This window comes from Lepidochelys olivacea (genome assembly GCF_965140295.1).
Source record: "Lepidochelys olivacea isolate rLepOli2 genome assembly, chromosome: 6".
NCBI classification, from domain to species: domain Eukaryota; kingdom Metazoa; phylum Chordata; order Testudines; family Cheloniidae; genus Lepidochelys; species Lepidochelys olivacea.
In genome coordinates this window covers 95,610,563-95,627,115 of record NC_140416.1, presented here as the reverse complement: position 1 = coordinate 95,627,115, position 16,553 = coordinate 95,610,563, and the positions used below count along the sequence as shown (strand labels likewise).

Here is a 16,553-nt window from a genome sequence, read left to right as displayed (position 1 = left end):
CAGCATAGTGGGGTGGATCAGTGGCATATCACAAGTGTGGACAGAGTGCACTTCAGTGTGCTTATTCTCTGGCCAGAGTGTAAATTAGAAGTCCTGCAGCAGCTCTAATTCACACAAGGCCCCTGCATGGCCCCAGAATATGGAGAGAGCAAAAGTGTCTTAAAGCTGCCCTTGCCCCCAACTGCATCCCTGTAACTGAGAATCTGGTCTCTGATGTTGACTCCCATATTCATTTTGTTTTGGTTAAGTTGGGGTGTGTGTGTGTGTGAGAGATCTGAGGTGGAATTTGAAGAATGGGCAATGTGAGGTCATGCCAGTTATGTGGGGAGTACAGAGTAAATTCTTTTTTTAAATATTTTTTTTCCTCTGTAGCAATGTCGCTTGTCTCCTTTCCCTTTTTTCTATTTCAGGTTTTTAGTTTTTAGTCATTTCATTTTTGGATTTTCACAACATTAAACAGCTCAGAAGACATCAGCAGGAGGTCTAGATGGATTACAGCTTTTCTATGACCAGAGAGAGCAGCTACAGCAAATGTGAGATGTGGAACAATCTTCTCAATCAGAGATGAAAGATTTCAGAAGACAATTTTATATTTAGTATACATATTTGAAAAATGGGCACATCATCTAATAGCAGTAGCATGATGTCTCAGAGACTGATATGTATTTTAAATCTAATCATATCTGGTTTTCTCAATGCATCAAAGAAATGGCAGCATTTTATATAGAAATCACCTGTTATTTCCTGCATCAATAAACCTTTCATTATTATTCTTCCAAAATTCACCTTTTAGGATCTAAGTATGAATAAACAATATTTATTCACCTGCACCACTGAAAATTCCATATGTTACATCACAGCAGTGTCTAAATCACTCATGCCATATTGCTAATGAATAATAAAAGGACACTTAACATTTTTTCCTCCTGTTAATAACATTCTAAAAGCAAACCTTGTTGCCTTTTGTCTTGGGATGGTAATGCCAACCCTGTAAGGCATTGAGTGTCAACTCCCACTGACTCTAATGGAAGTTAAGGGCCCTCAGCACCTCTTCCTATTGAGCCTTAAATGAAAATACAGTTTTAAACCCAACCAACTTGTGAGCTACTGCTATGGGGCCCAATCCTGCATACTCTTATGCAAGTAGAAAGATGGATCCTGCACTACTTGGAATTTTTTAAAGACAATGTAGGCAGTAAGCCGTACTAAGACTGCTGCATTTATCAGAGGTGCAACAGCTTGAGGCACTATGCTTCAAGACACAAGCTTGCTCTTTCCTTAGAAATCCATATCACTAAAAGGTGAAAGGTCTCATATTTGCAAATGATGACTGTTAAGTTCCTATGCAACAGCTGCATAGGCTGTGAGAGGAGATTTCATTGTGCTAAATTCATCCATGGTGTAACCCCCATTAATTTTAGTGAAGTTAAATCCAGGTATTTATTTGGTCCATGAAGTAGAAATCACAGTTCTGAGGCACTGAAATAATTGAGCAAGATTTGTCTGCTCACAACATAATAACTAATTGCAAAGAAGTTATATGACATCATGTGGTTCAGTATCTGATTGTCTTTTTAAACAAACCTTATTGATTTGCCACAAGCCTCTTAAACCATATGGCTGATAGCAAGACAAATGTTTATATAGAGTTTGCAGATGCTGTTTGGGAAGTGCATTTACAACAGTGAAAGGCAGGAGACAGGAATGTGGTAATATAAAATTAGAATTTTTAAGATACTGTAAGTCAAACAAATATATAGGCACTTCCCTGAGGTCAGTTTTACTAAAACATGACTATGAACATATGAAAATCCCTCTTCATAAGATAACACTGACAATCAGGGTCCAGATGTCTCAGGAGTTTGGTAATGGAGTACATGAAATGTTTACCCCAGGCTACAGATTTAAATCCAGCCCTGGCTGGCAGCAATTGAAAGCTGTTGGCTTTCCAGTAGCCTCTGTAAAATGAGTTTGGTGATCTCAGTCCAGTTCTCAGAAGACAGATGTCCACAGCACAGAATCCACCACAGCAGCTGCTGGCAGTCATAGCAGAAAGGTGAAGTAGTAAAGGGGCTATGGAGACTGAGATAACTAAAGGTGGTACTTCTAGTTCACAGGTGTGGGGGTGAAGCTTGCTGGGTTGCTATCCATGCTGTAACTGTTCTGTGGGAGAAATAAAGGCTTTAATCTCCAGGGGTGTCAAGATGGCATCTTTCATGAGTGCTAGGGAGTAAAAGGTAACAGCACACAAGTTCATTTAAAACTCTTGCATGGCATCAATAGTCCTTTAGTGATGTGTGGACACTGGGTTTGGAATTCTTCTCAACAGCTTGCCTAAGCAAAGACATACCTGAATCATCAAAGGTTTCTTATTCATGATCAAAGTCATTGTAAAGCAATTGTACAGCACAGATGTAAAACCTAATCTGAGTTTTGTTTCCATTCAGTTTGCTGAAGTAATGTCAACAGGAATCCCAAAGCCTCTTCAGAATGCAGCGGGATTCGCTTTCCCGTGAAATACTTCCTGCTTCTGGTGTCATCACTACACTCATGTTAAATTCAAATCTGGCTCATTATCATTCCCTCCATGTCTTCCCTCACAGCAACCTCCTCTTCTCCTGTTCAACACACCACAAACTGCAGGGGAGTTGAGATTAGGGAAAAGGAAGGAAGTCAACGGCCTAACTCCTTGAAAACTTGCTGCGCTACTTTAAACTAGTTTCTTAAAACTAAGTCTCATGTTAGGGACTCCCCCCCAAACAAACAAAATGCACTTAAAGAGGTGCCACACTATTGGTTTTCCTTTCTTCTTGTTCAGCGCTGGACAAAGATTGGGGTATTTACAAATGTTTCTGAAATTAATTTAAAAAAACAAAATTCAGGTTCTGTTACTAGCCAGAACCACAGTTTGTAGGAGGAGAAAGTTGGGCCGCCACACTGGTTTTCTACAACAGGGATTTCATGTTACCACTTACCCAGGTTTAATCCCGGGGCGCAGTAGCCAGGGCAGCTTCAGCAGGGCAGCCGCAGAGGGGATCGTTCAACAACAGAGATGGGGCAAAATGAACAATTTCCAGCTTGGCTCAGGTTTGAATTGGGAACCTCTCTCCTGACAATGGAGGGCATAGGTGCAGGAAAGAAGGATGCAGGAACTAGGGGTGCTGCCCGATCCCCTGGCTTGAAGTGGTTTCCATCATCAGGGTTTAGAGTTTACAGTTTGGTTCAATAGCTCTCAGTACCCCCACTATACAAATTGTTCCTGCAGCCCTGATGGGGGGAGTGGGGGTTCTGATCCAGGCCCTGACAGAGTCAGGCTCCTAATGATTGAAATCTACCATGCAGATCTAGATTGCTGACACCCAGGCCCTGGACGTTTGAAGGCTTCAGGAAGCCAGCTGGTCCCCTCCCTATTCACCCCCATTTCTTTTCAGAGCCTGACTGTTCCCTGCCAACAAAGGGTTGGTCTCCACTGTCAAAGAAAGGGGACAGCGCAGGGTTAACCTCGCGCATTTGGGGACTCCGGTCGTTTTCAATCCCTCTGTGGGAGAGTCTAACACGAATATTGTGACTTTAGCTCAAGATCCAGCCGCTCCTTCCTGGAGTGGAGTGGGGCCCATCTATCTTTGGCTGGATGTCAAAGGCTTGTTACCTGGAGCAGGGAGAGAGGAGGAAGGATGCAGAATTAGCACGCGAACAGCAGGTGTCTAGTAACTGCGAAGGAAAATGCAGCCCAAGAGTCCCCGGGGCCCCTCAGGGCGCCGAAGGGCAAAGGAACATCGAGTTCTGCTCCCCTCCCCCTCCCGCAGGGCTCCCCAAGAGCCAGCTGAACCCCACCGCCTGGCTCGGATGTGTCCGGTGCCAGCGCTTTGTAGGTATCTTAAAAGGGGGGCGGACGGAGAGGGGAAGGCTCCTGGATGGAGTGCGCCCTGTCTTGTTGCCCCGGCTGTGCGGCTCCCACCGAGCACACAGGGCTGGAGGATGCACGATCAAGCATCCCACCCGTCTGCGGCAAGGACTCCCAGCGCTGCCCTGCGAGTAGCTCGTCAAGCGTGTCTCCGGCTGCACACTCCAGCGAACAACCCACGGCAGCCGCCGCCTCCTCCAGGGAAAGACTCCAGTAAGTATCCGCCGAGAGCCCTCCCGCAGCCCCCGGCGACCGGCGCTCCTGGGCTCTCCTCACAAAGGGAGTCGGTCTCTCTTTGCCTTGCTGGCTCCCGTTCGCACTCACCGAGCCGCTGCCCGGCGCCGGGGCAGAGACAGGGCTCCCCGGGCTTCCCACCAAAGCCGTAGAGCTCGCCTCCGCCTCCTCCTCCTCCTCCTGGCTGCCTCGCCTTGGCCACACGGCGAGCCGCGGCTGGCGGCATTGACAGGGGATGGTCTCCCCCACCCTCCCGCGGGCTACGCGGCTGCGGCGTCCAACCTCAGCCGGATGCCTGCTGTGTTTGCTGCTGGTGCCTGGCGCAGAGCTGGGCTGGTTCTTGGCGGTGCTGAGGTTGGAGGGAGTGGGGGCGGGGTGTGTGTGTGTGTGTGCGCGCGCGCGCTTCCTTCTCGCCAGCCGCAGTAGCTAGGAGGGAACACGGCTGGCTGTTTTCCCTTGGCACCCTCAGGTCTGCGTCTCGCTAGCCTGTGATACACTCACGTGTGCACCAGTCAAATGTGTACTGCTGCAGTGGGCAGCCCACCGCCACTGCCGGAACAGCTGCAAATGGACTGGGCGAGCCCGCTGCTGACGGACCCCGCGCGGGAGCGAACAGCACCTCGCCTCTGACGCCCCATCTCAGTGCAGCCCCTGTGTTTCCTCTTTCAATCAGACCCTCTCTCACTTTACTTCCCCCCTCCCCGGGCGGGGTGCTCCCCTCCCCCGCTTTACTCTCCAATCCTCAAGCCTCCATTCCCTCTTTCCACCTTCCCTCTTGTATTTGTATGTTTCTTTGCTTGGCAACCACCGGCTTCCCTCAGTCAAACGGCGCAGACTGCCCATCATTTGAAATTAATTTGTTTGACTGCAGCACCGAGGCAGGAAGGTTGGGAAATTTATTTAATTCCTTTCCCTCCCTGTGCAAAAGGAAGCGATGAAATTTCCAATCGAGACTCCAAGGAAACAGGTGAACTGGGATCCTCAAGGTTGGTGCTCCTGACTTTATTATTCGTGCTGGTATTATGATTCCTCCTGCGTGGCGATGGGAGGAAAGTGTTTGGCTCGGAATTGGAGTAGATGCTTCTTTACAGCCTGCTCCCCATGTGCACGGCTCAGTCTGTCTCATTTAGTCTTACCGGTGGCTTGAAGCTCGGAAATGTTACTAGGATCTGGGGGAAGGAGAGGCGAGACAAACCGTTTTTCCCCGATTTGACCTCTCCCCCCTCTGTCGCTCCCCTCAGTATTTTAGTATTTCAATTGCAAACTTGTCTGGGATGGCTGGGTTCACCGCATTGGTGCATTGTTTGTTTTATGTTATGCCTGGTTCCTTTGTTGTTTCTGGTGGTCATTGCACATGGGTGGTGTAGGGGTGGACACAGAGGTGACTGTCTGGCTCGGGTGTCCTCGGCGGTAAATGTCTCTTGGCAGGCAGCTGGGGGTAAAAGGCTACTGCAATATGTCCTACAGAGTGGGCAGCAGGAAAGGCATGTTAAATAATGGAGCCCAAAGGGACCTTTCTACGCCTGACTCCATCCTATTAACAATCGATCAGCAGGAGCTGGTAGATTGATTAACTCTACACTTAGTTTTTCAACGTGTTGGTGTGGTGGGTGGAGGGGAATATGTCTACGCCAGTGCGGTGGTTTGCTGTAAAACGATCCAAGTTGTGTGTGTGTGTGTTTCTTTTAAATACTTGCAGCGCCCGAGGCGGTTAGTTACGATCTATTGGCTAAGTAACTGAAAGGGTCCTGATGATTAACATACTGACGTGCAATCTCTCTATAAACGATCAGTAGAGGATCTGAACAAGTTGAAGTCATATGTCCAGGTTTGCAGTCAGCAGCTGTTTAATAGCGCCCAGAGGAACTATGAAAGAAAGGATGGCATAGACTTGGATTATTGGTCTTTCTTCTGCGGGTCTGGTTTTGATTCTCTGCTACCCCACCCTGTTTAGCTACAAAATGGGACATTTAAAACATTTCTCCTAGTTCAGACCGACCAAAATGAGATCAATATCCTCAGGTTGAAAAGTGAGGTAGTGTCTGAATAACAGAACATTAAGCTTTAGTTTAAGCACTGCTACCTGCTTAATATGGTGAAAGCTGAAATAGACACATAAAAACCCACCCTGTGGTTCACAACAGGAATGTGAGCATCAGTATCTCTTAAAATATTTTATCTCAATAATAGTCGGTGTTTATAAGGCATCAGGTGTTCTGAAAAGCAGAATTCAGCAGTGTAAGCACTTGTAGAATGAGTGTAACAGCATCTTTGCTTATTGTTTATTTGCTGCTGTCTCTTTTTTTGAATTTTATCTTACTGGAAATTGCACCGAAAATTTGAAAAAAAAAATCAACAAAAAAATCACACATGGAATTGTGGAATGGTGCTATTATGACGGCACCCTGTATACAGCTCCATTATCTGGCAGTCAGCAATGGGGGTGTGGGTCCCTCCAACAAGTGGTTGGTCACAACTCACCACGTGCATTCAAACCCCAGTGAAAACCAGCCAGCACAGATGGTGTGTTTCTTCCCTCCTGAGTTGAACCCTAGTAAGGACTGCAGGACTGGGCCTATTATTTCCCACAACTGTACAGACATCAGTCAGGCATCAAGGATGCTGATGTATAACAAGGAAGTAAGCAAAAAGAGGCATGTTAATTTACAGTTTTATGACAACCACAGGAAACAGATAAATGTTAGCCCTGTGAAGGATAAAATTAGTAGGGAAAAACATCTCGGGTCCAATCCTGTAACCTTTACATGAGTACTCCCATAACATGCACTCTGTTGAATAGTCCCATCGAAGAACTAATCATGTGAATAAGGGACGCAGGTCTGAGTCCATAGGGTTCAATTTTGTAAAGAAGATAAAATAAAAACTGCCTGCACAAAAGCTCTATGTGCCCTAACAATTAATTAGACTTACAGTCACAGATGCTGTATGCAGTGTTGTTGTAGCTGTGTCGGTCCCAGGATATTCGAGAGACAAGGTGGGGGAGGTGATATCTTTCATTGGACCAGCTTCTGTTGGTCAGAGAGAGACACGCTTTCGAGCCACACAGAGTTCTTCGGGTCTGGGAAAGGTACTCAGAGTGTCACCGCTAAATACAAGATCAAACAGATGTGCTAAACTACGAGACTAGACTATCTGCTTGAACTTGTATTTAGCTGGGATACTGAGTACCTTTCCCAGACCTGAAGAAGAGCTTTGTGTAAACTCAAAAGCTTGTCTCTCTCACCAACAGAAGTTGGCCCAATAAAAGATATCACCACACCCACCCAGTCACAGATAGATGCTGTCCATTTGGTCATCTGCATCCATATATATGCCAAAGGATGGCAAGTTTTTGAATACCATAATGTTTGTGGAGTTAAAGATAGCACTTTTTAGGGTATGTGCTTCCCAGCTTGGGTAGACAGACATGACTTCGCTTGAGCTAAGACACTAAAAATAGCAGTATGGCTGTGGCAGCATGGGCAGTAATTCTGGCTAACTACGGGTACATACTCAGGTGGCTAGCTTGAGATGTCCCCGCAGCCACAATGCTATTTTTATCACTCTAGCTCCATCAGAGCTAGCACGTCTGTCTACTCACACTGGGAAGCACATTCCCAGATGTAGTGTAGACATACTTTAAAGATCCACATGTCTGTCAGTAAGAAGGCTGTGAAAGGGATTAAGAGATCTTAACTATTAAAACAGGTGATTGGTGTTCAGTCAGTACATAGCTTCATATATCTATCTGCATTTAAATGCATGTCAGTTCAATATATCTTGTTCTGGTTGTCAGGCACATAACCCATAGGGACCGCAGTTTGTCTAGCATGAATTTAGCCAGAATATTGTACTCACTTGGGGCTAGATCCACAAAGCGATGTAGGCATCACAACACCTAACTTGTAGGTGCCCGCTGCTCAGTGAAATCCTCAGCCTTGAGCTGGGTGCCCAGGCTCCCGTACGATGCATGAAGCAGGTTAGATGTTGAGAATGGGATTTCCCAAAGCCAGGAGCCTAAGTTAGCCCATGGAGATGGCAAGGAGAGTAGTTTAGGCACCTATCTCCACTCAGCATTCACAGCTTTGAACCCTGTCCTGGAGTTAAGTGCTAAAGCCAGGTCTATCCTTTCTCATTAGAAATCAGAGAGTGAGCACCCATTACAGCCAACAGCCCAGTGGCCAGGTAGTTCACCTGGGATATGACAGCTTTGCTTTCAAATCCCCGCTCAGCTTCATTTGGAGCAGGGGTTTGAACTTGAGTCTCCCACATTCCAGGTGAGTGCCCAATCTCTTGCTAGCTCAATGAATATTTAATTAGTAATCTGAAGTGGAACCATTTCAATAGGAGAGACTGAGAGACCCACCTCAGAATACTTAATAGTGAGGGGGCTGGGCAATCACATTAGAGATGGGGACACCGGTTTCAAGACTCTGCTCCAATCAGGCGGGGGGGGACAGACGGACATGAAATAGATCTCCAACATCCCAGGTGAATACATGACCTCTAGGCTATTATTCCTGATTTGTTTTCCCACTGTCATCTTTTGTGTGAGGCCTGATGCAGTTGGCATGCTCAGAGAACACCTACCGGATTGGGTCCCACAGATGTGGTCAGCGGGTGGAGTGTGTGTGTGGGGTAATGTCTAGACTGAGATTCCCACCAGGGTTTAGTTGTGAGACCAGGCGCCAAGCAACTTGGCAGCATCAGGATTTAAGCAGTTTCACACATGCCTACCTACAGAAACTGATGCACCGTGGGAATTTAGGCACCCACAGCATTAGGTGGCAGCTAAGAAGGGATTCTGAGGATCTCAGTGGTACCTAAATGTTGAATTTAGATGCCAAAAGTGGCAGTTAGGCACCTAAGTACCTTTATAGATTTATAATATCTGAAGTACACCCATTTATATTTCTTTGCTAGCAAGCCAGCAATTGGAAGATGTAACATGCTGTAATGCAAGTGATGAGCATTATATTTAGAAACATACAGTTATTCCCACGATAATTTTGTAACAAATGATCCCAGATGATGTTTTCCAGAAATGACATATATCTTCCAAAGGCCAAAGATCTTGTAATGGAGGACTGCATGAATCAGGGGATTGGTGAGGATGCTAGTTTGAATCCACGTCAAGATATTAATCACTTAAATGAATTAGTGCTCAGATACCACAGCACTGGTTGCACTGTAAATATTTAGATAGGTAAATAAATTACCATCTAATGGCTTTTTTGGGGGCTTATATGAAATTGGTGTTCTCAATCCACACAACAAACACCCCCGGCCACAAACCAATGTACCATGAAAAGACTTTCTGAAAGGGTATACAGTGTATACAGGTGGAAAGTGATAGAAGAGAAAGCAGGTGTTTAGCAGACAGCAAATGGGCGGCTGTTCAGTTTCCAGTCGTAACGCCAAGGAAGGAATGGATCATGGAAACTAAATCAGACATTTGCTCCTCCAGGTGATACCTCCAGGGGAGGGTTGCCACATAATAGTAGTACGGTGAGGGATATTTGTGCTGTCCCTGCCCAGGCTGCACCTGTTCCGTGGATAAACAGAGTATAAGCTGTTGTTCTGGTGCTCCTCTCCCCCTCTGGATCCCTCATTCTGACCCTGTGACCTTCACACCTCTGCCTGGTTTTTCACACGTTGGCCTCTGTAATCACTTAAGTTCTGGGAATGGCCCTTTTATTGCTTTGAGGAACTCCGTCAACCATTCCAGGATTTAAATAGGCTGGCCCTTTTAGTGAGCCTTGAAATTCACATTAATGAACATATCAGATACCTACATGAACACTATTTGCTGGGGAAGAGTCAACATGGCTTTTGTAAAGGGAAATCTTAGAATTCTTTGAGGGGGTCAACAAACGTGGACAAGAGTGATCCAGTGAATATAGTGTACTTGGACTTTCAGAAAGCCTTTGACAGGTCCTTCACCAAATGTTCTTAAGCAAAGCAAGCAGTCATGGAATAAGAGGGAAGGTCTTCTCATGGATCAGTAACTGGTTAAAAGAAAGTAAGCAAAGGGTAGGAATAAATTATTAGAATTTACAATGGGGAGAAGTAAATAGTGGAGTCCTCCAGGGGTCTGTACTGGGACCAGTGCTGTTCAACATATTCATAAATCATCTGGAAAAAGGAGTAAACACTGAGGTGGCAAACTTGGCAGATGATACAAAACTACTCAAGGTAGTTAAGTCCCAGTCAGACTGCGAAGAGCTACAAAAGGATCTCTCAGAACTGGGTGACTAGGCAACAAAATGGCCGATGAAATTCAGTGTTGATAAATGCAAAGTAATGCACACTGGAAAACATAATCCCAACGATGCTTACAAAATGATGGGGTTTAAATTAGCTGTTACCACTCAAGAAAGATCTTGAAGTCATTGTGGATAGTTCACTGAAAACATCTGCTCAACATGCAGCAGCAGTCAAAAAAGCTAACAGAATGTTAGGAACCATTAGAAAATAGATAGATAATACAACACTAAATATAATAATACTGTTGTATTAATAGGCAGCAGGTTTAAAACAAAACACACAATGCACAATCAACCTGTGGAACTTCTTGTGAGGGGATGTTGTGGAGGCCAAAAGTATGACAGGGTTCCAAAAAGAATCAGATAAATTCATGGAGGATAGATCCGTCAATGGTGATTAACAAAGATGGTCAGGGACCCAACCCCATGCCCAGGGTTTCCTTAAATCTTGGACTACCAGATGCTGGGATTGGACAACAGGGGATGGATCACTCGATAATTGCCCTGTTCTGTTCATTTCCTCTGAAGCATCTGGCCAGTGGCAGAAGACAGGATACTGGGCTAGATGGACCATTGGTCTGACCCATTATGGGTGTTCTTACTATAAAATTAGGAAACATAAATCATGCGAAGAATGAATAAAAACAGGTAGGCACTGCAGGATCTGGCCCTTAATGTGAGTGAGAATTTGGCCACTGACTTCAGCAGAAACTTGGCTCTTCTCACTATTTGGCTTCACATATTTTTTAAAAAATCCCTTATCTTGGATTTGTAAAGCATCTGTTACCTATTACTGATAGTGGCAAGTCAGGTGATTGGTCTCACACCACACACATGTAAATGTCTTAGACCATCAAGTTGTACGTCTAGCTAGCTTTTGCAGATACTTATCCTTATAATTGTGATTCTCATCCTCCCTCCTCCATTCATCCTGTTTGTTACATGTACTTGTTGTACTTTGTTTAAATTAGATTGTAAACTCCAATTTAAACAAGGGACTGTTATTTTCATATACATTTTTATAAAGAGCAACACAACAGATCTCTGATCCCATTGGGTACTACCTTGACAAAATTATTATTAATAATTAACAGACACTGAAAGGTAATATTTGGTCTGTTTAAAACAACAGATTCTATTGGAATAACTGAAAAATATTTCCATAGGAACATTTGTATTGATTTTAGGTCTGGTAAAAGATAGTTTTGTTAACCAAATATAAAACTGGCACCAAATTTGACTTGACAGTGCCCCTTTCAGGTATTGATTTTAATGCTCCAAAGTAATTTTCCTCTGAGCACAGAGGATCCCTCCTTTTCCTCACCTTCTAAGGGGAATGTCCTTCAGACTGAAGGGGGCTGGATGTGACTCCTTCCAAAACCCACCAAACACATCCCTGAATTGCTGATGCCTGATGCAAGGTGCTCTGTCCCCTCCAGGGGAAGAATGTGTTTCCTTTGTGATGCTCCTTGTAGTCAGAAGGCCAAGCTCAATCTTCACGTTGGAACTGGTAGCACATAGTGCAGTCATAAGACTGCCCAGCTTCCTTTTCACAAATGAAATATAGTAAAACTATAATATACATTCAAATGACTGGGATTGTAAAAGCCCTTTGAAACTCAGGTTATATGTGCAGTTCCAAAGCAACTTTTTGACACTCTGGATCCACTGAAGCTATAGTGTAACTTCTTGGGTTCTCTCACAAAGGCAATTTTTGTGTAAGAGTAATTCATGTATTTGGGAGACTACAACTCAGTAATAAATCAAGAAGCTGAGAGAGTTCTGTAGAGATTAGAGCAGTGACTGGGAGCAAGGACTCCTTGATTCTGCCAGTGACTTACTGCGGGACTTCCAGTTAGTCACATAAGCCCAGATCCACAGAGGTATTCAGGCAGCTAAGTCCCAGTTTTGGCTCCACTGTGTCCATAAAACTCCTGCTGGACCTTGTAGGCACCTCAACTCACTTTGCACCTAAGTTTTCAGGGTAAAGTTTCCTTGGGTGCCTAAATTCCTGCCTCTGGGCATGCACACCGCTGCCTCACTTTAGGCGGCCAGACACCTATCTCCTACCTAAGTCTCAGAGCGATTAATAAACTGGGTGAAGATAGGCATTCCTCCACCTAAATAGTGTGCAGGGTCTAATCAGGTAGGTGTGTTCAGGGGCTGCCTGCTGGATCATTCAAAATCTGGCCGGAGGAGGAAGTGGCGCCCGTTTATAACTTTTAGCTCAGTGGTGAGAACACTCCCCTGGGATTTGGGAGACCCACATACAATTGCTCCCCTGCCAGATGGGGAGAAAGGTGGGGGACCCCTGTTCAAATCCTTTCAGATATGTTCTCTAACCACTGAGCTATGGGATATTCAGATGTGGGGATCTCTGTCTCTCCTGTTGGAGCCGTTCCACTTTGTATTACATAATGAAAGTGATTGGAACAGAGGGACTGGACCATTGGGCAAGAGAGAAAATGACTGAAGTATAGGGTTGGGGCACCCACCAGGGAGGAGGGAGCCCGTGGCTCAAGTCTCCTTACTCCAATTACTCTATCATTATTGAACCTGGGTCTACCACATCCCAGGTGAATTCTCTAGCCACTGGGCTAAAAGTTATAAGGTGGGTACCTCCTCCTCCAGGGTTTTGTGTGGAGCAAGACAGACACCTAAGCCACCTGAACTCAGGCACCAGGTTCCCATTTGTAGATGGCTAAGCAGAGATTCTAGACAGATAGTTAGATATAATAAGCGCATGGCCGCTTACGGCTTCCCTATTGTTACTGTGCTATATATCCTGGCCATTCCGAATATCATGGTGCTAGTAGGGCTAGAGCTCTTATGGGTTCAGGGTACAATCCGGACCAGTAAGGGATTGTGTCTCTTCTTGCCCTGCAACCCAGGGTGCCTTACAATACTTTGCTGCTGGAGCACCCAGGCTGGGACACTCACAACCAGCCTACAAGCATACAGGTCACACCCTGAAGTGTCTGTGTGCTAGGCCGCCCTGGTTCAGCAGCCTGTCTGCAGCCCCACAGCAGCTTCCACCAGCCTGGGTTACAACCAGCAAGGTGACCCCAACGCACTCACAGTCTCAAATTTCCCCCAAATCAAGTGCTCTCCAATGTCTCTAGCCTTCTCTGGACTGGCTTGTTTGTTCTACTGAAGACATAAAAGCACATCACAATTTATTAACTTACCCTTCCATTTAAACACAGCACTGAGCTGGTTTATAGTAAAAATAAAAAGTTTATTCACAATAGGATGTAAGTTATGTGACGCTAGGTGAAAGGAATAAAGTGAAAACACAGATTTAATAGGTCTAAAAGTTAATCTAGCGAAGTGCAGGCTTTGTTCAAGATGGTTTCTCACCTATGTTCAGTTTCCAGAAACTTCAGCCCCTTTGTCTGAAGGACCCATCTTTCTCAGCCCACAAGAGCTCTGTTCTCCTGTGTCTGTCTAGTGATAGATGCCAAAGATGGCTTCTGTCTTTGCTTATATCTTCCAAAGTTCAATGACTTTGTTTCAAGAGGCACGATGACCTCAAGCTGTTTTTTCTCCTTCCTGTGGGCTTCTCATCCCATATATGTAAATGAGGCCTCCATTGTTTCGATTCCACCCTGCTTAATTTACACAGGGAACATGTAAGTAGCTGCCTTCTCTCCTCTGTCTGGGAGGGAACCTGTTTCTTCCTGTTTGGCAACAAACTTTAAAGCATAATATCATTAAGTATTCATATTTCCTCATATATTGTTAATACATACATTTCGCAGTGATATTAATTATCAATGTGTCATTAGTTTCCAGAAAAGACCTCACTCAATACACTTTTCTGATACAGTAATATTGTATACCATTGATTCAATTGCTTATCACTTGAGGTTCAGTCCCTCTCCCTTTATAGACCAGTAAACCTTTGCAATGGATTCTTTTGAGGGTTACCCCTCAAAGCAAAGTTTATCCAAGCTGTGAGGAAGGCAACATGGAGTCTGGTGGAGAAGGAAGCACCGTGCTTTTTCTTCCTCCACTTGTTAGCTTAATAGCTTTGTTTACCTAATATGTAAAAAAAATGGACCTTCATTGACTTTGCCTGAAGACCAAGCTGGTCAGGGAATCAAATACACATTCCTTTGTTTAGGGCAGACCTGTTTACCAACTCCCCACAACATACCTGGTTTAAACACTCTTTAGTGATAATTTCAGCATATATCCATAATTCTTACCACGTAACATGTACATACATCACACAAGAATAATATTGATCAGTGAGTTATTAGTTTTTAAATTATACCTCACAAGGCATATTGCAATAGTGTGTGAACACAGGAGTGCTTAGAGTCACAGACTCAGATCCGCCTGCTCTAGAAATTCATGATCCTAGTGCCTGAGCTAAGGGAGAATTGCTGTTAGCATCACAGAACTGAATCCATGACACCAAGTTGAACAGTTTTGGATCTAACCAGAAGAGGGCAGTGGCACATATATAGTTTAGTATTTGCATTACAAATATTTGCCTTCCCTCCCCGCCCCTAATTTATTTGTGGTGATTGTAATCACAGCAGATAACCCAACACTATATTATACCTGATCAATGTGGATTGCAGAATTCCTGGAAGATGTGCATTTTATGGAGGGAGCTGAAGGAGGAGAGAGTTACACAGGGAGGAGGCTATTGCAAATACAGAGGACTCTGTGAGCAAAGGTGCAAAAGCAGTAGTGAGGAGAGAAGATGAAAGGAGCAGTAAAGTGATGGGATTAGAAGCTATTTAGGAAGCAAATGAGGGAGAATGAGGAAGGGACAGCAGTGATACATGTGGAGGCAAGATTACATAGGGTCTTACAGATGCGGAGCTTGAGTGTGATGTGGTAACAGACAGGAAGCCAAAAAAGGAGTTGAAAGAGAGGCTGATGAGATTGGATCAGCAGGAGAGGAAGATAACAGTATGAGCAACTTTTAGGATAGGGCTGGAGGAAGAAGTAATGGGCTGACCAGAGAGGAGAAGATGACAGTAATGAAGTAGAGAGGTGACCAAGGCTTGGTCAGGGTCCATTTTCACAATGGGGATAGTGAGGAAAGGATTAATGGTATTAAAAGGAAAAATAGGACTTAGTCATAGACTAGATACTAGGGAAAAGGGGGAAATAGGAATCAAAAGTGACACTGGGGCTCTGAGCCTAGGAGACATGGAGAACAGTTGGATTGTCCATAGTTATATAGTGAGTTAATCAGGGATTTCCAGTTAAATGAAGAATATTATCATTATTTTTGCCACATGTAAATGAGAGTAATCCATTAATTGGCATTTGGACTGAAAGTCCCCCAGACAATGTTACAAATCCACACAGTGCCATCCCTGAGTGCTGAAGTTAGCTCCTTTGGGACTCTGCTGAAGATGAAAGATATGTGAAATCACATGCAGAGAGGCAGCTCTTGATTCACTGTGAATCTGAGGAAGTTTATGTGTGTTTATTTTAGCCAGTGTGTGGGATGTACTATACTGATGAAGTGTCCAGCTGTGCTAGCTTCAAGCAGAAATATGCAAATACATGACAATATTACTTTAGGGCTCAGTCCAGCTCCTGATCAAATCAATGGTGTGTTACCATTTTCTTCAATGGAAGCAATTTGCATACCATCAAAGTTGCACAGATTACAAACTGTGCCCTCAAATGCTTTAAATAATAAAGAGTTGCCTGAAGTAAATGACAGAAAATAGAGGTTCACAGCATTATATGTGAATAAAGTACTGAATTGTAAGACCAATAACTGAGAGAGAGAAATTAAGAGGGTTAGTGAGAAAGAGAGAGATACATTACAGAGTTCAGTTTAATAGGACCTTTAAACCTTTATTTTGTAAAAATCTCAATGAAATGGCAAAAAACAAAACAGACTATACACATTGGGTAGTATTTGAATTTTTCATGGTGGTTTGATGAAAAAAATGTATTGATACACAGTGAACAATAAGAGATTTAAAATCACAACTTTTGGCAACTGTTTCACTGGATTGTCTCATTGTTCTTTGTATCTCTTTTGCAAGAGATTTTAACATGTTTGTCTATGACCTGGCCTTTGTCTACTTTTTTACTCCTCACTGCTAGTATTTGTCTAGTGCACATGTTATAACCTATTATCCACACTGGAAAATGTGTGCCAAGGC

The 16,553-nt window shown here is 44.3% G+C and overlaps 1 protein-coding gene across 1 annotated transcript in view; it reads left to right on the top strand.

The window, feature by feature from the left end:
• The first annotated feature begins 4,976 nt into the window (after window positions 1–4,976).
• The window catches only part of KCNK10 (potassium two pore domain channel subfamily K member 10), a 99,900-nt gene continuing 88,323 nt past the window's right edge, over window positions 4,977–16,553 (top strand). The window contains exon 1 of the mRNA XM_084630512.1: window positions 4,977–5,124. Coding sequence (XP_084486638.1) covers window positions 5,073–5,124 — 52 coding nt within the window. The 5' untranslated portion in view covers window positions 4,977–5,072. The remainder of the gene's footprint in view (window positions 5,125–16,553) is intronic.